General features: G+C 43.9%; 2 protein-coding genes across 2 annotated transcripts in view; both read right to left on the bottom strand.

Moving 5' to 3' along the window:
- Positions 1-17,207, bottom strand: part of znrf1 (zinc and ring finger 1) — a 51,619-nt gene extending 34,412 nt beyond the window's left edge. Inside the window, exon 1 of the mRNA XM_023955491.2 lies at positions 16,539-17,207. Within this exon, the coding sequence (XP_023811259.1) occupies positions 16,539-16,932 (394 nt within the window). The 5' untranslated portion in view covers positions 16,933-17,207. The remainder of the gene's footprint in view (positions 1-16,538) is intronic.
- LOC144992389 (uncharacterized) lies at positions 7,663-11,690 on the bottom strand. Its single transcript, XM_078948295.1, has one exon. It carries the CDS (start codon positions 8,632-8,634, stop codon positions 7,792-7,794), a length of 843 nt encoding a protein of 280 aa, XP_078804421.1. The 5' UTR covers positions 8,635-11,690; the 3' UTR covers positions 7,663-7,791.
- Positions 17,208-19,628: the final 2,421 nt, after the last annotated feature.

The following is a 19,628-nucleotide window of genomic DNA, read 5'->3' as shown; positions in this document are numbered from 1 at the left end:
ACGGCCTAACACTGGTATAGTATGAGTACTGGCTCCTTACTGACAACGTGCAAATGCTGCACGCACGGGTGTGCATGTGATACGTAAGTGCTCACCTACTTCACCCGTACACTTGCGCGCTTCCGCTTGCATGCTTTAGTTACAACCTCTCTTTAGCTCTGCAGGCTCATCGAGAGGTCTATGCTGTTCTGCAGGCCACCTGCATGTACCGTACAGGTTTGCTCTTTTACCTGCAGACACCCCGTATCCACCCATAAGGACAGTTGGGACAAAGGCATAAGGCCTCAGTGATGAAAAAGTTCTTTGTCCAAATCCAAACAGATTTTTTCAAATCCAACCAAATTTTGAATTAACTTTATGGGATGACAAAAATCAATAGATCAGTAATTAGGTAGATGTAAGTGTCACGGGTTGAATGGTTTAATTAAGCTGTTTAAAATGCTTTAGGTTGTGTGCAGTTTCACATGTTCAATGCTGGGTTGTGAGTCACACTGCCATCATACAGAGAAGAAAAGTATTTGCTTAGTATCGTTTCATGGACAAAAATAATGTTGAAACCACTTAAGAACAAGTAACAAAAATATCAAATGTACCATTTCAATTCTAAGCGTGAGTTGAAATAATCCTAAATAAAAAGGTCTTAACTTTTGTTTTTTCTATCTTCAGCTTCGCGGCTCTATAGTACCTAGCATTTTTTAAGTGGTTTGTTTGTTTTGTGGCTTAGGGTCAGACAAATCTGTTGCCGTGCAACTTTTTGCACCTGTCATCATTTTGTCTGAGTTTCCTGTGTGACAATCGTCTCATTTTGACCATAAAACCTTTAAAAAAGGGGAAAGCAAAGGGCTTTGTCAAACACTGCACTTAATCTATCTGCTGTAATGTTGATTTTTTTCCACTGGGTTTTTATTCCACTTGTAGGGGAGACAGTTGCAATTTCTCCAATCAGGAACAGGATTCATCTGATTTACATCGCACATGCTCAGTTCAGTGCCTAGCCTGCATGTGATAAACAATTGTCTTCCAGCAACCAGCCTAATTTACAAGGTAAACTGTTATTTTGAAGTAAGAAAGTATTTTTTATTCACAAAATCCTTGTAACTGCATAGCTTGCTTTATAGTTGAACCTATCAAACATGTTTCATGTTAATTATGTGAATGTCTTTTAGCTTTTAGCCATATTATTGGCTTCCTTCTCACTAAAGCACTTAGGGGCAGTTGCAGCACACCTGCATGGGGGCCGTTGTGACAGTTTGGAAAATGTTGCAATTGACCCCAAATATGTATAAGTAATTGAATGAGTAAAAATGGATTTTAATGAAAGCCCAGTTTTTAGTTGTTGAGATTTCGGCAGAGACGGAGTTGCAGGGGTGTGTCTTCTAAAGAAAAGTGTCCAATGATGTAAAAACCCAAGAAAAGTCAGTCAGATCAGTTGCAAAACTGTATTGCATTTGCAAGTTACACTCTTGATTCTGTAAAGAAAGGGCTAAGTAGAAAAAATTAACAGAATAATACCAGTGAACAAGTAAGATATGTGACAACAGCTGATCATGTAAACAACGCACCTGCAGATGATTTTAGACCCAGAAGAGAAGAAAATGGTCAAAAAGAGTAGCAGACATACCACTACACTTTTTAGGTGTAAAAAAAAGGTCCGTGACTCTCAAAAAAGGTTGATAATAACAGTAGAATGAAATAAAAAAACAAAAACAAGTAAGCTAACTTGGAGCTAAAGTAACAGTCGAAAACATAACCACTATTATCAAATACAAACTTTCTTTTTCTGATTTTTTTGCTAACATATAGCAAGATGTGTTTGGTTTGCTATCTACACAGCCCTAAATGTGGTGCATTATTCTTCATTAACCCGTTTATGATGTCATAGCAATGACATGGAAGTTGGTGACGATTTGTTCTGACCATTGATCTGCATTTACAAAACATTAATAGTCAAAAAGTCATGTTTAAATATGAAAATACTAAAGTTGTTTATTAAACATGTAAACTGTTCGTCAATGTGGGATTGTTCTCCACTGAGCAGAGGCATTTTTTATCCCTGCAATTCACTCATGGTAGTTGGTCTACCAACTTACTATTTTAAGTAATTACAAGAGATCAAGCCATATTTTGTTTAATAACATGTTGCTTATAGAGGTTTATCATTACCTGTCCCAAGTCCCCCCCCCCCCCCCCCCCCGGGGGGATGGAGGTCTGATGTGTCTGACAGATGTTCAGTTGTTGCTAGCACAAATGGTGTCTTTCACCGTTCCAGTTGCTGCTGGTGCTCTTAGTTTATCTTTAGAACGTCTCTTAGCGCTGTAGTGACGACAAAAATTGCTGTCCGTAGCAACAGTTGCCATGTGCACCACTGCCGTGGCTACCACTGTGACTCCAGAGGCTGATTTTTGGTCAGCACTTCACCTTACAGTTCAAAAGGCGTGTCCAGATGCAACTGTAAACTCACTGTGAAGGACACAGGGACAAACGCTCTGGAGTAACAGGAGGTCCTAAGACTATTTAAATTGCAGTTCCTCTGGTTTTTCTTTGTTTCATCAACTACAAAAGATTCTGACAGCACTACAACAAGGTGAATGCACTGGATAGTGCACTATATAGTGAGTAGTGAAGGAATTTGGAGGCAACCTGTGTCTTTGCATATCCTTCAGAGTGTCTAAGTGGGTACTTCAGTGTCGTCAGAGTGTCTGTGTGTCCTTCAGAGTGTGTCTTTGTATGTCCTTCATACAGTGTGTTTGTGTCCTTTAGAATGTGTCCTTCGGAGCATGTTTGTGTGCTTTTTAGCATTTGCTTGTGTGTCCTTGCACGTTGTGTGTTGCAGTAACATGGGGAAGACACCTGGCGAGTGTGGGTGAGGGGACAGAAACAAGAGCTGACCTACATTCTGTCCTGCAGGTAGTTTAGCGACATATCAGTCCCTATGATTTAAAGTCCATCATGGTCACTCATGGGTTCTGTCCAAATTCCTTCACTACTTGCTACTTAGTGCACTATACAGGGTGTTCGCCATCTTATAACGCTGTCTGAATGTACTATTCCAAAATCCAGCGCCTTGGAAATTTCCTCGAAGTCTGAGCAAAAACAGTGTGCATCAAAGTTTACTAGATTGGCGAATACAGACCACTATGCATTGCATGGACCAGTGACTGTGGACACCTTTGTATTGATGTGAGTATTCAATATTTTTGTCCCTTTAGTTCCTAAATCTGAGGAAGCCGGCAGCAGCGGGAAACACTGTTTTCACGGCTTTGATGTCTAATCCTAATCTAATCTGTTTCTGTCTCCTTTTCTAGCAAGAGCGACAGTCCTCTGACTTTAAAATGATCTCTGATGGGTTTCTGATCCACATGTGGACACAACTACATGAACCCCTAAAATTCAAAACAGCTCTTCCTTCTTTCACTACAAAAACCCAAATCTTGTCTTATTAGACGATTCATACAAACTTTACTGTTAACAATGTTGACAGACACATGCAGGAAAAATTAGGCTTTAGATGCTGCAGAGATTCTGCATGTGGCAGATATTCATATTCACACCATAAATGCTCTGAATAAATGTCCATCTCCAAAACAATACTGCAATGTTAAAAACGCCAAAAGACGATTTTCATCGGAGTGGGTCTTTGCAGAAAAATAAAGAAAGATCATTTCCGACATGATGTTCTTACAGGCCCTTGGAAAAAGAACTAAAAAATAATCTTACCAAAACATAATAAGTTGTCCTTTCTTGTCCCCCGCCTCTTATGAAAATCTTCACAGACCTACTGTAGGGGCCTCAAAGGTTTAGGCTAGTAGGAGGCTACTGAAGAGAAAGTAGGAGGCTATCACTACCGGGCACAGCCTAGTAGCTAAGCGCCAAAGGTGCGAGGTGTTGACTGAGGGGGGTTCCTTCCCCTAGAAACAACATTTTGAAAATGAGGGCCCTTTATATACGTTTTTCAGGCATCTGTGGCATTTTCAGCTGGTTTGGAAGCAGTTAAGATTTCATCCAACCTGTTTTCCTGTGACAGCTTATCAAAACAGCACTAAAATTTCTGAAGTGACCTGGGTTTTTAACTGCTCAGCTGTTTTTTTGACCAATCACAGATGTACATATGGAGGCCTTTTGGGGTACATTGGAACCAAAATGGCTCCGCCCAGTGACCGAAATGTCATTTCTGACTCACCAAACATATTTTTTACCAACCGCACTATTACACCATTTTACACAGAAAAAGCTTTGGTGTTTTACTTTATAAAATGATTTCATGTTGAATGTAAACACAGATGAAGTCACAGCATGATTCAAAATACCCGCTGCAGGTGACAAGCAGCTTTGTTGTTACAATGTATAAGCGGGAGAAGAAAAAAACATACCAACATGGTTCGGTTAAACTACGTGTATCGTTACACCCCTATCCTCCAGGGGCCTGTTTCAGAAAGGAGGTTCAACCAACTCTGAGGTTAAACTTGAACTCTGAGTTGGTCAATCAGGAGATTAACAACTCTGAGTTTTCTGTTTCAGAGAAGCTGATCCGAGTTAGGTCAATCAACTCTGAGTGGACTGATTCGGAGGTGAGCGTGAGCACCGCGACTATAAGAAGCCATTATCAATGGAGCGCAGATATCACGAGTCACCATGGCAACCGTGAAAAAAAGAGGTCTGCGTATTTTTCGCTAGCTGAACTTGACGTGCTGCTGCAGAGTTACAGTGAATATGAGCACATATTCCAGAAGAAAAGCAACACCGCTGCATCTGCAAAACAGAGACAGTTAGCGTGGGAAAACATAGCTGCTCAAGTTAATGCGCAAGTTTGCATTTAAATCATTGTTATAAAATATTGGCTGTAATAACTTTTTAAATAGTGTAAGGAGTGAAATAAAAAATGGCGATATTTAGGTGTACTTTTGAAGTGTCATTCCTGGTGTAATTGCATGAAATGCTGCATAGTGTACAGAACCAATCTGGGGGAAATATGCATTTAACGTCGGTAATGTTTAGAGGACTTTCTTGTTAACCTTCCCCTCTTGCAAACGTTGGTCAGTTTAATATTAATACATGCAATTGTGTTTTTAAAAGTGAACTTTTGTCTACTGTTGAACCTTTCGCTGCGCGAAGACTTCTCCTTTCTTTTCTCTCGTCTTTCCGACCGTGGTCAGAAGCGCAGGGAAGATTTCCTTCAGGGCCGAAGGGAATTCTCCTTCGGGGTTCACTTCCCGTTGGAAACCCTCAACCTTCAGAGCGGATTAAGAATGACTCCAAAACAGTTATTCTGGGAATGACACCTTCTCTTTATGTAACTAAGTGCTCCGTCCTCCGAACACACAATATATACCACGCACACACCTCCGTGCTCACCCCCCCCCCCCCCCCCATCTGCACCTGCACTCGCCCCTCCCCTTCTCTCGCGTGGATCGCACCTCGCTCAGCACACACACACTGCAACACTACCCTTGTATTGATCAAGTGGTATAGGTTTATATGGGATTAAGAAAGTAAGCAGTGCTAGCAAATTGTGTTTCCAAAAAGTAATTGTTACATTAATCTAATTCAATGTCCCTGATTTCATTTTCATGTAGATGCAATCCTGCAGGAATTAAAAGAACATGGCAGCAGCTAAAAATGAAGTATAAAAACATAATTCAATCAGGTCAAATTTGAGCATGTCATGGATGTAGGCTTTGTTGACAATATTTGACATATGAAACATCTACATAGCAATACATATCTAATGTTGTTTTCATTGTATATATGTAATTGACTGCAACGAAAAACGGTAACGCTCAAACAAAAAAGTATGGGGAAATGACAAAATATTGAGTCTTCTCAAAATCCTCGTACGAGGTAAATATAATTCTCTACGAATTAATGCAGCCTCCTCGTCTATTGGGTCCTCCAAAAAAGAACAAGCCATTCTTGTCACTTAGACCGTCTCTGTGTGACGGAAATTTGGGCAATGAAGGTTAAAGCGAAAAATACCGCTTCGTCTTTAAAAAGGGGAGGGGACCGGCATAAACCTTGAGTTTAGGGAATAAAACCTGCTCCCGACCAGGTTAGGTTCACAGCATAAGTAACCATGGATACTGACTCCGACTATAAGTTACCTCTCTTTCAGAAACGGGTTTGACTTACTCTGTTTACTCTGGTTTAACAAACCTCCCATTCTGAAACGGAAAACCCAGGGTTTCCCTGATTTCAGGGTTAACGCACTCAGAGTTTACACTTAACCTCCTTTCTGAAACAGGCCCCAGGTGATTTAGATGAAATCAACAAACAACAGCCTGAAAATATTAGAATGTTTTAGATTCTTGCCATGATATTTTTGACAGTAAAGATGCAGAGCTCTAATGAGGAGGGCTTTTTTCTGCTCACCACTAGCTCTGTAATGTTACAAAGGTGTTGCTAATAAAGTTTATCTGTGATTAGATCTGTTATTACATCCAGAAATTACAGTTTTTATGAATGTCCTATGAATTAATTTTGTTCTATTGATCTTCAAATTGTCTTAAAATCTGGTCTGTCTGGCATTAAACCAGTTTGTGGTAGAAAACTGGCAACACCCAGAACAGTTGGTTAGCATAGCATCACAGCATCGTAGCATCAGTGTGTAACAACACCGCCGTCTCAGAACCAACACTTTTTATTAAACTTTCCTACACTGACCAAAAATATAAACGCAACACTTTTGTTATTGCTCCCATTTTTTATGGTATGAACTCAAAGATGTGAAACATTTTCCACACACACAAAATAACCAGTTCTCTGAAATATTGGTCACAAATCTGTCTAAATCTGTGATAGTGAGCACTTCTCCTTTGCCAAGACAATCCATCCATAATCCATAAAATCGACACATGTTCTGCTGCTTCATCAGTCAAAATTAAACGTTACGCAGGCGCAAATTCACAGAAGAAGGGGGGTTCTCCTATCGGGTGCGCTTGTATGCCAAGCGTGTGGACAGTAGAGGAGGAGTATTAAAGAAAAAAATCACCAACAGAAGAGCTAATGAACATGACTAATTTGGTACTAAATAGAACTAATTTGACACCAGAAAGTAACCGGTGACTATTACACTCACATTTGGCGAATTTTCACCAAGTGTACTGTCCATATTTTTGTGAGATGAAGATAAAATAATATTTTCCTTTTGTTTGAAGAAGAACTTGCTGGTGAGAAGCTGGAAAAAGTCTAAAGTAGACAGTGAAGGAGTTTGAAAGACATGAAATAAAGAGTTACAAGACAAACATTGGAAACTTGGAACTCTGTGAAGTTTTGTTTCTAACTGTGTAGAATGGATAACCTAAACACACACTGAAAATTCCTGCATGAACGTTTTCAATGTGACATCACTGGTTAAAAGAAAGACATCTAATTCATGTTAAATCTGACTTTTTCTGATTAGAAATTGTATTTGAAACTGTAAAAGCATTTATCATATCTTAACTGAGTCACTGCTATGTGTTTGGTTGTTCATCTCACTCTAGAGATTAATGGCAGAGAATATGGCATCTTCTTTCATCTTTGTTTATTTTCTTTATTTTTTAATCAACTTATTGCCATATATATATATATATATATATATATATATATATATATATATATATATATATATATATATATATATATATATATATATATATAAACCTTGGGTCTTCAGTTATGGTCTGGTTGTACAACCCATGCAGGGGTTTCAATTCAATTTAATTCAATTCACTCTTATTTGTATAGCACAAATTCACAACAAATTCACAACAACAGTCGTCTCGATGGGCTTCAAAATTGAAATAACTAAACAGACTAAGCTATACTGGCATACATGCCCTCAACATCCAGAGTAGGATGGATACCGTCTCTCCGCATGAGACCGGACTTACCCCAAAAAGCACTCCAACTGTCCACAAAACCAACGCCGTTTTCTGGGCACCATCTAGAAAGCCAGCGGTTGAATGATGAAAAGCGGCTGTACATTTCATTATTGACTAAGTATGGCAGGGGACCAGAGAAAATTACAGTGTTTGATATCGTCTTAGCCAGTTTACACACCGAAGTTACGTTTAACTTAACCACCTCTGACTGTCTCCGTCGGGCATCATTACCGCCTGCGTGAATCACGACTCGACGGAACCTAGACTTACTCTGAGCTAACATCCTAAGGTTCCCCTCGATGTCACCAACTCTGGCCCCCGGATAACACCTGACTGTAGCCGCTGGGAGCTCCACGTTTCTAACTTCAGAAGAGCCAATAACCAGAGTTGAGTGTTCAGCGGGTGTGTCGCTGAGGGGGGAGAACCTATTACTAACGTGGAGTCTTGGGTGCTCTAAGTTTTTGCGTTTAGCACTATGTTTCCTCCCAACCGGTGCAAACCCCTGTGTGTTTCCCGGCTTCTGGGAAAGCGCTGGGGTGCTAACTGGATTAGCCCTGGCAGCGCGGCCCGCGCTAAGAGTAACGACCTGGCTAGCCGGCTTAGCTTCCACTGTGCGGAGCCGCGCCTCTAACTGCTCTAGCCTGGCCTCATAGTCTAACACAAGACTACACTTAACACACCTACCACTATCTTCACTAAAGGAGGCAGGATCCTCACTAAACATATGGCACATGGGGCAGGATAGAGGGGGAAAGGTGGAAGGAGTGGTAGCCATGCTAGTTTCTAAGCTAAGGCTAGCTGTGTTTAGTTAAAGAGAAATAGCTTATTTAGCAAACTGAGAATAAAGTGAACAGCAAGCGGTTAACAGTAGTGTATTCGCTACTAAAAGGTGCTAGAAGTGAATGTGAATATAAAACCAAATAACACTTAAAGTAAGCAATAGTAGTCAGGCCAATGCCAAACAAGAGAGCAACAGTCAGACACGACCCGTACTGGATTACGCTCACCTGGAAATGACGTCACAGGAAACCCTCCTGTGAGGATCTGTCCTCCAGCACTGTATCCTCTGCTCTCCATTGCCTGAGACATTCACTGAGCACACTGTCAGTTGGGGCCTTGAGCTTGATGTACTCATGCATCTTGGATGTTTCATCCTGGATAGTGGCTTCCACGCTCACTAGTCCTCGGCCTCCTTCCTTGCGGCTAGCATACAGTCTCAGGGTGCTGAATTTGGGATGGAACCCTCCATGCATGGTGAGGAGCTTTCGTGTTCTAACATCCGTGGTCTGTATCTCTTTCTTTGGCCGTGTGAGTGAGACCCCTCCTGTGTGGACTACCTTGCCTCTCTTTGTCACCATCCGGTTGCATTTCTTGAGCCCGAATGACATCCCATTGTCAGTACTGTAGATCCTGGTGGTGTGGATCAGGGAGTCAATGTCACGCTCGCTCTTAGCATATAGCTTGATGTCATCCATGTAGAGGAGGTGACTGATGTCATCCATGTAGAGGAGGTGACTGATGTTTGCCCCATTTCTGAGTCGGTATCCATAGCCAGTCTTGTTGATTATTTGGCTGAGGGGGTTCAGACCTATGCAGAACAGCAGTGGGGACAGAGCATCACCTTGGTATATCCCACATTTGATGGACACTTGTGCAAGTGGCTTCCCATTGGCTTCAAGGGTGGTTTTCCACAGCTTCATTGAGTTTCCTATGAAGGCTCTTAGAGTCCTGTTGATGTTGTACAGCTCCAAGCATTCAGTTATCCATGTGTGTGGCATTGAGTCATAAGCTTTCTTGTAATCAATCCACGCAGTGGATATATTTATGGCGCTACTCAGCTTATTGTCAGCTGAGTCCCAGCTGTGTAAACAAACTTGTTTCTGTCCTCCATTAACCATGGATTAAATGCTGCTCTATCTTTCCTGAGAAGGAGAAATCCTCGCATAAATGCATCGCCACTTCACCATTTTCTCTTAAATGAAAAACGCCTACAGGTGAAGGGTTTACGCACATGTCTGTAATCCCAGAACAATGACACTCCGGCATCCGCTCATGAAATATCGGGGGGGTATTGAGGGGCTTGCTGAGTAATTGCTTTGTATGTAGGATGGATGAGTGACTGTGAAGCAAGAGATTACACAGCATTGTTAAAAGAGTCACCGCTTTAACCTCTGACTTGTCTTGACCCACTAAGGGTCTGTGAAGCCTGTGGGGGGGCCTTTATTTTTCATTTCTGTTCATTTCCTTGTTTAGTTTATTTCCCGTTTGGTCAATAAACCAGCATTAAACAGACTCTTTGGTCAAGAGTTTGTTGTTAACAATAAACAAAATGTTATTTTCCTTTTATGCTGCTCGCCACAGAACATTGCCCAAAATGCTTACATTTTGCACCCGTGCTTCAGCGGGGCTGAAACATCACTTTCGACTGAAAAACACCAGAAGCTTTCCTCTGAAGCAAATGACACGTGTTCTCAGGAGGAAGCTCTCCACATGGATGCTGGTTTCTGGACCAGCGTGTGACAGACATCACTATGACGCCTTCACATGGGCGGGGCTCCACTAAACATCGTTACTTGTGTAAGAGAGAAGTTGTCCCTCCATGACAAATCCTGCTCATTTTAAAGTTTTTGCAACCAGGGCCAGATTTGGTGTGGTGATATTCTGTGAGGGCCTACCAAGCAGCCTGCATCCTTTAAGCCGGATGGCTCTGATATTGCTCCCCATTTTTGTTGCGCTAGTATTGTTAGGTTGAGGATGTGAGGGGTGTAAGCCAGCAAGAGAGAGAGTGTAAACAGATGGGTGACAAGAAATGGGGAGGGGCTTACGCTGCGCCAACTCAGACGTGAGTTTCAAATGAACTCCCGCTGCTCTGCAGAAACTATGTCTTAGAAAATGACACGTTTTAGGATTTTGATTAAAAACGGCATCATCATAATTAAAAGACCACTGCAATGCTTTGAAAATAGATCAAAGATTGGAATGGGACTTTAAATTTAAAAACTGTTTGGAAAAATAGAAATGCAGACAAAAATAAACCAGCAAATCAAGTCAAGTCATAGAAGGAAAAAACAGAAATATTTGCTCAAAAAACTCTTCAGCTAAGAGTTTCCCACATTTCAGGGGCTGGCAGGAAACTCTGGTTGATCAGACTAGAATGCTGATGTTGTATTGGATAAGCACTGATACTCTATTGACTTACAGCCTCAATAATCCAGGTGGGGGGGCACTGTGTCTGACTGACAGCTCCAAAGACCAGGTGATTTCTAATCAGCTAGCTGTGGTGGGTTTGTATGGGGCAGTTTGTCTGTTAGCACGCTGACTGATCGGTTGATCAGGAAAGCCACCTGGAGGGGGGGCTACTCTGACACCAGACGCTGGGAATCTCTCATTCTCTCTGGGATTCCTTCATTCCTCTGTCTCTGCTGGATCCTCCGGATGATCCATTCTACAGTCATTACATTGACCTGCAGGCTTCAGGCATGCTTCTACCTCACAGCAGGTGTGGAAGATCGCAGAAAGACAAAATTGCACACCCAGCTGCAGGCAAGGCCACAACAAGGCGGGAGAGCATCTGTATCTGCAGGGCGGATGAACGGGGGGCGGAGCTACGAGTGCAGAGCAAGTCAAACGCCCCAACGGCCTCCTATCTCCCAGTTGCCTAACCTTTTCATTGAAAATAGAGACGCTGCAATTCAAGTCCAACAACATGACAATAATGATCATTTGAATACAGTAAGGACTTTTTTCAAAAGGTGAAGAAAGATGATCTGCAGACTGGTCAAATTTAGTGACGTGTGAATTATTTGACATGACTTTACAATAAGGGGTGCTCATTACGTCGATCGCGATCGACAGGTCGATCTCCAAAGACATGACGGTAGATCGCAGGCCAGCAAAGATAAATAACCAAAACAATAAATAAGTGCTTCTAAAAAATTGCTCAGCGAATCAAAATCCTCACAGAGAAGAACGGGACTTGATTGACGTGCAGAACGGCCAATCGAACATCCTCTGATACATACGTCACTGTTTCAATACACTGAGCGCAAATTCTGTCATCAGAATGCAGAAGACCACTCCGGACGACTGGAGTTTTTCGCCCCGTGAGTTTCCTCCTGCTGCCTGCACCGTAGTCCCCCCCCCCCCCCCCCATTTCCATGGCACGCGCTCCTCACGGAGCCAGCAGGCTGAAAAGTCATGCTCCCCCCGCTGCATGGTTTACAGGAGAGCATGACATATGACAGTCGCTGCTTTCTATTTTTGTAATAAAACGCCTCATCTGTTAATACAAAAGTATCTTTGTGTAATCTTACTGTGTACTTTTTTAATTAGTACATAGACATTGTAATGTATTATTAGTTCATAATACTATGTTTATTAAACAGCATTTTAGTCTAAAAATACCATATATATAGGTAGATCTTCAAGACATTGTCGTCTCAAAAGTCGCTCACATGCCAAAAAAGTGTGAGCACCCCAGCTTGACATGATTCATTTGTTCAGGCAAATAATGTGCAGAAGTGACATCCAGGTAAAAGAAGATGTTAGAGGACAAGCAATGGTCAGTCTGCAGTCATAAAGAGTGAAACATTTGAGAGTGAAAACATGATCACATTGTGTGTCCATGTAAAAACAGGAACTGCTGCTGAGCGTGTTCTTCAACCACATAACTGCTCCTCAGGAATGGATAACATCACGTGTTACTAAGCACCTTTGGGTTCTTGATGGTGAAGGTTAATGTATTTTTCGCACTAACGTTCAAAAGCCTTAATTTTTTTCACCCAAAAAATAAAACATCAGTGTGCCTTATAATCGGGAGCGCCTTAAATCTGGATTCATTCTGGTTTTGTTTACTGATGTTGAAGTGATTTTCCAGAGGAACACAGCGCTCTGTTAAAATATCATTCTGCTTGTTTACGAGTTTCAAACAAGGTTGGGTGTTATTTTAAATATGTTAACAAAGCTCATGTGTAGCGGTGTCGGATTGTGGTTGTTTTTCACGTGTTACTAACAAGTTTGGGGGTTAGCACCATCGCAGTAACATTTGTTTAAGCTGTATTGTTTATGTGTTGCGAACAAGGTTAGGAGTTACAGGTATTGTGAATACGCTCACATGGCTAACGCTAACACGTGTAGCGTGTCACAAACCAGTCTCAGGGTTACTGTAAACACTTTAATAAAGTCTGTAAGTCTGGAGTTTTTTAGCACGTTTTTAGGAATTTCCTATGTTTTTCTATTTCTTAATTTTTACACACAGTTGAAAATAAATAAATAAATAAATAAAACACTAATTTATCACGTGTCGTCATGTTTTGATCTATTTGTTATGACAAGTACTTTTTTTTGGGGTTTATCTTATTGGGTAGAAATAACCCGACAAAAGGGATGGTGAAACTTTTTATAGTGAAAGTGTTTAAGGGTTAATGCGCCTTATATAGATTATTCAGCGATGGCGTGTCTTATAATCCACACAGGTTTGCTCACTAAACCACCTTGAGGGTGGTTTTGGATAAGACGTTAAAGGCAGCATCTGTGAGTGTGTTTAGAAGTCTAGAATATTCTTACAGTGGTGCAAAATGTAAAACTGAAAGATTTGAGTCAACGTGTCTAAAAAAGCCTCGATTCGACAGCAAATCCAACCGCCGTTCAGGTTCAGTCTGTCCTATAAAAGTATAACAATGTAGCTGTGGCTTACATGTCATCATTATCAACACGTTTTCCTTTCACACTCCTACTGCAAAAGACAACTACAATCCCAGTGCTGTATTGCGACAACAGTCTGTCCCAAACACATTCTCCTAATTTCATCTTCCTCCTTTGTCTTCTTCTGCTTTTATTGTGTCACTTTCATGTAACTTATGGGATTTTATTGCAAACTCTGCTTGGATGTCTCTTTGGTTTACTCGTTTGCCTCTTGGGTTGTGGGTGGGACTGTTGGCGTGAAGTAAGTCTGCCCCTACTTTCCATCATCCCTTTGTTTACATTCTCTTCCACTAGCTTACAGCCCCTCACAACCCCAACCTAACATTACCAGTGCAACAAAACAACAAAAATGGTGAGCAATATCAAAGCTATCCAGCCGTGCGTACTGACTTGGTTTGGTCGACTTGTAGTCGTTTGTTGGGCCCTGGTTTGCAGCTTTATTAATAATTCAACCAAATCTTTTATGGATTTTCATATTTGTATGAACTTAATATAAGAGCTTGTGTTGCAGCTCAAGTTGAGGCAGACGGAGCTTCATTTCTTCCTGCTGGTTCTGTCTGCAGCAGCTGAAATCAACAGGAGTCTCCATTCGCTGCATCAGTGTTGCTTCCTGAGCACTGATCCCAAAATAAAACTGCTTTTCTCGACCAAAGGATGGGAGAAACTTCAGATGAAGTCACAAGACGGGGTAACTAATGCCCTTATCAGAAACGTTTGATCCAGTCTGGCACCAGCTCTGTTGCCTCACACACTTCAACACAGATTAGGCTTCAACCTTTTTTCTCTCCCTGATGAATGAATTGAATTATCTTAACAAGCGGGTTATCTCTGACCTGAGGCACCAACTGTGTTTCCCTGCCTAACCCCTCGGATGCTGCTCTGACATCTGAGCTTTATCATATGTGGCCAGTTGGCCACAACCCCCGGTCTCTAAACCAGTACCGGTCCATGGGACAGCTGGTACCGGGCTGCAGAGAATAAAACACAACCTTATTTTATTTTGGAAAACTACTGAATGTACTCTCCTACATCTGAATCATTCTTGACGCATGTCAAGTTGCTTGCTCACGTGTTGAAAAAGCATCCTCTACTTTTGTAACCCTTGTGCTATCCTATGGGGTCCAGATGACCCCAACCTTCAATTGACGTGTTCTTCCTACCATGACAAAGGTGGATAAAGGTGGAAAGATTTCATGTAATCCATGGACACCAGTGAAGATCACAAATCATTGAAGAAAAAAGGTTCAGTGCACTGTCTAGTGGGTCTAGATGACCCAACTCCCAATGTTAAAGTGCCTAAGATAGTACAAGGGTTAACGCAGCAGCTTCAACGGCTAGATTGAAACCCCCATCTAGCAAAGTTAACAAGAAAAGAGTCAGTGGGCAAATATATTCATAAACTGGCTGTATAATGTTATGACGCGGCTGCTAATAAAGTTGATCAAACTGTGGATTCATGTTTTATTACATTTAGAAAATACCAACTTTAGAGACCGTTTTTTTGTCTTAACCTTGCCTATTGTCTGACATTAAAGCAGTTCGTGGCCTTAAAAGGGTTTGAGACCGCTGAATGTGGCCTTCAGGAATTCTGATAACAGTAATAGACCAGCACACAGACAAGTCTTTTGCATGTGTTTGTTCTCTTTATCCACATGACACATGTCAGAACCCCCTCCCCAGCTTTACTGTCAGGTCATTTCCTTAATTATCACTCAGGATTTGGTTGTTCAGCTTCACTCTGACATGAGCGGATAAGTGATTACATCGTTCTGTTTGGCTCCTCCCTTGCGAGCATTTACATCCATTTTCATCCATTTATTGTGACTTTTGTCGGTTTGTGTTTTTGTTGCTGCTGTTTTGTGTGTCTTGGAGCTGGGTCATCAGCTTTCAGGGGGAACTGGTTAGACGAAAAACTTCTGTTGCAACTTTGTTTATTGTTTGATGCTATAAAACGTCTTATTTTACGTTTTGTGTGACTTTGCACAATTTTTATAATAATAATATAATTTCTTCTGACCCCACTTTGCCCCACCCACTGTCATTTATTTTGTCCCAGCTGATAGAAGAGAACATTAGCGTCGCTAGGCAACGTGGGAAAAGTAAAAACAGCTGAGATGTTGACGCGGACTCGCTGTCCTGCTGCTAGCAGGTTGAGGCTTTGGTAATGAGAGCTCAGGGACCTGCTGACTCTGCTGTGCAGGGGGGGGGCATAATGTTCCTTAAAGACTATGCAGTGTTGCAGCAAACTCACTGGAAACAGAACCAAGCAGGATAAAAGTGGACCACTTGGTCCAACTCAAGAAGGTCAGAATAACTTGGTCCATCCACATTCTATGCCCACTATATCCCCTTCAGGGTCATCGGCTACTGTTGGGAGAAGGCGGGACACACCCTGGAGTGGTCACCAGTCAGTCACAGGGCACACGCACACGTGCACACCTTGGGACACTTTAGAGTCATCAATGAAACCAAAGCAGCATGTTTTTTGGGGCTGCAGGAAGAAGCTCGAGAGAAAAGCCACACATGCACGGGACACACAGAAAGGTCCCAGCTGGGATTCGAACCGCCGCGAGGCGATGGTGCTAACCACTGTGCAGTGGTTAACTTGATGAAATACTCAAAAGTGGCTTCACTGATTGATGTCAGTTGGATTCAATGTCATTTTCGTTTAAATATCCAAACAAAGACGTCCCAAAACTTTATTAGCAAAGACAACCCCCCCATGTACCTGCCCAGGTGTGCTGGTCAAACGCAGAGCCGCTGTGGAGGCAGGTAAGCTGACGATTAGTCAGGATACCCCCCCCCCCCCCCCCCCCGGTAATCGCTGCGCTAATGGAGTCATCAGGCTCCCTCTGTGTTTGTCTGCAGTTTCATTTGCACGAAAACAACAAGCATGTGCAAAAAGTCTGAGGCCCCCTCCCCGACCCCAGGTGCTCTTCAGCAAGTGGGGGGCGTGTGTTTGTGCGCAGACCTTACCGCTGTGTGAGCTGAACCAGCGGGGGGCGATGTGCAGGGGTAAGGTGTCAGCCAGCGACCCCCGGGACCCCAGATACAGCACCCCGTCCGTTCGGTGCCCTCCGCCCCCTGTGTCCTGGTAGCCGGTTCCGTGGGGGGGCGCGGTCGTCCCCGCTGACCCCCCTCCGGCTCGGTCCGAGTCCGTCCCCCTGGGGGTGTAGAAGCCGAAGGGCACGGCGGGGCTGTGGTCGATGCCCATCCCAGCCACGGAGCTCACCGAGCGGCTGCGCAGGCCCATGGTGCCGCTCGGTCGGTAGTGAACGAAGTGGGCCGACGGTGGCACCGCGCTGTCATCCGAGGACACGCCGGGAAAAGCTCCCCGCGGCCGCCCTGCCGTGCTCTGCTTCCCCCCCATCCAAAGCGGGACACTGGCGGGTGGGGGTTCCGGCTGCAAATAGGAGGGGGCTCGATCCCAGAGAGCCCGAGCAGGCTGTCGCCCCCTCCCGCGCTGCGCTTCGGCCTGCCTGCGTGTGCCCGTGAGCGTGGGCAGGCTCGTCAGCTCTCTGCAGACGCAACAGTCCGTTTCCCTGCTGCGCGGATCATGAGCCAGCCCCGGATCCTCCTCGCACCACCCCCCCTCCGCAGAAATCACAGATGCGCACCGCTCCCCCCGCTGGCCGCCTGATTAGGACGGAACCATTGCAGGCGGGACCCAGGCGCCAACACGTTTCCCCCGGCCGGCCGGAATGACAGCAGCGCCGCAGTGTTCACGGCAGCGCTCCCCTCTCATCTGATCCCAGACATCGTGACAACTGTTGCTGTCTGTCTGTCTGTCTGTCTGTCTGTCTGTCTGTCTGCCTGTCTGTCTGTCTGTCTGTCTGTCTGTCTCTCTGCCTGTCTGTCTCTCTGTCTGTCTGTCTGTCTGTCTCTCTGTCTGTCTGTCTGTCTGTCTGTCTGCCTGTCTGTCTGTCTGTCTGTCTGTCTGTCTGTCTCTCTGCCTGTCTGTCTCTCTGTCTGTCTGTCTGTCTCTCTGTCTGTCTCTCTGTCTGTCTGTCTGCCTGTCTGTCTGTCTGTCTGTCTCTCTGCCTGTCTGTCTGTCAGTCTGTCTGTCTGTCTGCCTGTCTGTCTGTCTGCCTGTCTGTCTGTCTGTCTCTCTGCCTGTCTGTCTGTCTGTCTGCCTGCCTGTCTGTCTGTCTGTCTGCCTGCCTGCCTGTCTCTCTGCCTGTCTGTCTGTCTGTCTGTCTCTCTGTCTGTCTGTCTCTCTGCCTGTCTGTCTGTCTGCCTGTCAGTCTGTCTGTCTGTCTGTCTGCCTGCCTGTCTGTCTGTCTGTCTGTCTGTCTGTCTGTCTGTCTCTCTGCCTGTCTGTCTCTCTGTCTGTCTGCCTGCCTGTCTGTCTGTCAGTCTGTCTGTCAGTCTCTCTGTCTGTCTGCCTGCCTGTCTGTCTGTCTGTCTGTCTGCCTGCCTGTCTGTCAGTCTGTCTGTCAGTCTCTCTGTCTGTCTGCCTGCCTGTCTGTCTGTCAGTCTGTCTGTCAGTCTCTCTGTCTGTCTGCCTGCCTGTCTGTCTGTCTGTCTGTCTGCCTGCCTGTCTCTCTGCCTGCCTGTCTGTCTGTCTGCCTGTGGCGCGGAGAACGTGGCGGGAACAGGCGACGCCGCTCCAGCCAGCGGTCGCTTCTCTGCCCCACCCCCCACCCCCACCCCCTCCTGGTGATGGAGGTCACGGTGCAGCCGCTCCCCTGCGCTCGGATCGGTGCTCCGGTCCTCCGTTCCGCCGCTGCCGATCAGACAATGGACGCGCGCACTGCGCACGCTCCGATCACAAACACAGACAGACGGAGACAAGACGCGCGGTAATTCCTCAGGATGGGATTGGCCTGGATTTTCAGGAGTGCGCGCGGGGGGTGGGGGCACAGGTGTGGGGGCATGACCAGGAGCCCATGTCACTCTGATTTATTGAGCAAAATCAGACAAAAACAACATATCTTCTTTTTCCTATGTGAAAGGCAGAAAACCATCAGCATCAGATGAAAACATGAGAATAACCTGCAAAATTCGTATAATTTCTATCATTGTCACACAGTAAGAATAGCAGAAAGTATTTTAAATATAAGTGTGTCTTGCACCTCTCGGCCACCGTACTTTTCAGACATAGACCGAAAGCTTAATTAAAGATGAACTCACAGTCTGGAAATAAATTAAAACTGTCCAAAGTAAAAAAAAAATCAGAAAAATAGAAGAAACAAGAAACCTTTTGTGAACCATCTTGTGACAATCATAGGATTTCTCTTACTGGTGTTGTCAGCAGGTGTTCTACTCGTCACACAAACAAAAATCTTCAACAAAATTTTGCTGAAGAAATATGAAGGCTAGGACCAGAAGAACGATGGTCTTCAGATTTCATTGAACCTGCACTTTCAAACACTCTGAAACAGCAGTGCAGCCCAAACCATGACAAAGCCTCCTCCATGCTTCACAAAAGGGACAGTTTTCTTTTCTTGGTATTTGTGTCTGAACAAAGAGGTGATGTTGGACCATCTTTGTTTAATCTTTCCAAAACAGGTTCTTCCAGAAGCTTGGTGGTTGTTGAAATGCATCATGGGATATTCCAGTCAGTGTTTTCATGACATTCTTCCATCAGTGGTGTCCTCCTCAACTATCTCAACTTTACAATGTGTTGTTCAGTTTAGCAACACCACCCTCAACGTAACGACAGGGCTGTGTTCAGCATCGCCATGTTTCATCAGCATTATCATGACTGTTATCCTCATGAAATGCTGCATCACCATGTTCATGTCAGGACTGTCACCGGGTGGAGCAGCAGAGCGCCGCCTGGTTAACACCTGCATGGAGCGAAAATTCCACTGAGAGGTTTGAATGGGAGTTTCCAGCTTTTCTCAGAGTTGTGGCTGTTTTAATGTGAAGGAAAATCAATACTTAGGGATGAAGGGGATATTGTGATTGTGAGAAAAACAACAGTAATGGTGTCAGGAACTGGTGGTGTAAGAGCCAGGCATGGTGGCAGAAACATGTAATTAATAAACTAAAACCATGGAAAAACAAAAGGTGGCAAAGCAGAGCAGATGACCTGACCATGAGAAACTGAAAACCAGACAC

Source organism: Oryzias latipes, chromosome 6, assembly GCF_053564925.1.
Source record: "Oryzias latipes strain Hd-rR chromosome 6, Olatipes_Hd-rR_3.1".
Classification (NCBI taxonomy): Eukaryota; Metazoa; Chordata; class Actinopteri; order Beloniformes; family Adrianichthyidae; genus Oryzias; species Oryzias latipes.
Note: the sequence above shows the minus strand (reverse complement) of the source record. Positions and strands in the feature narration are given on the sequence as shown.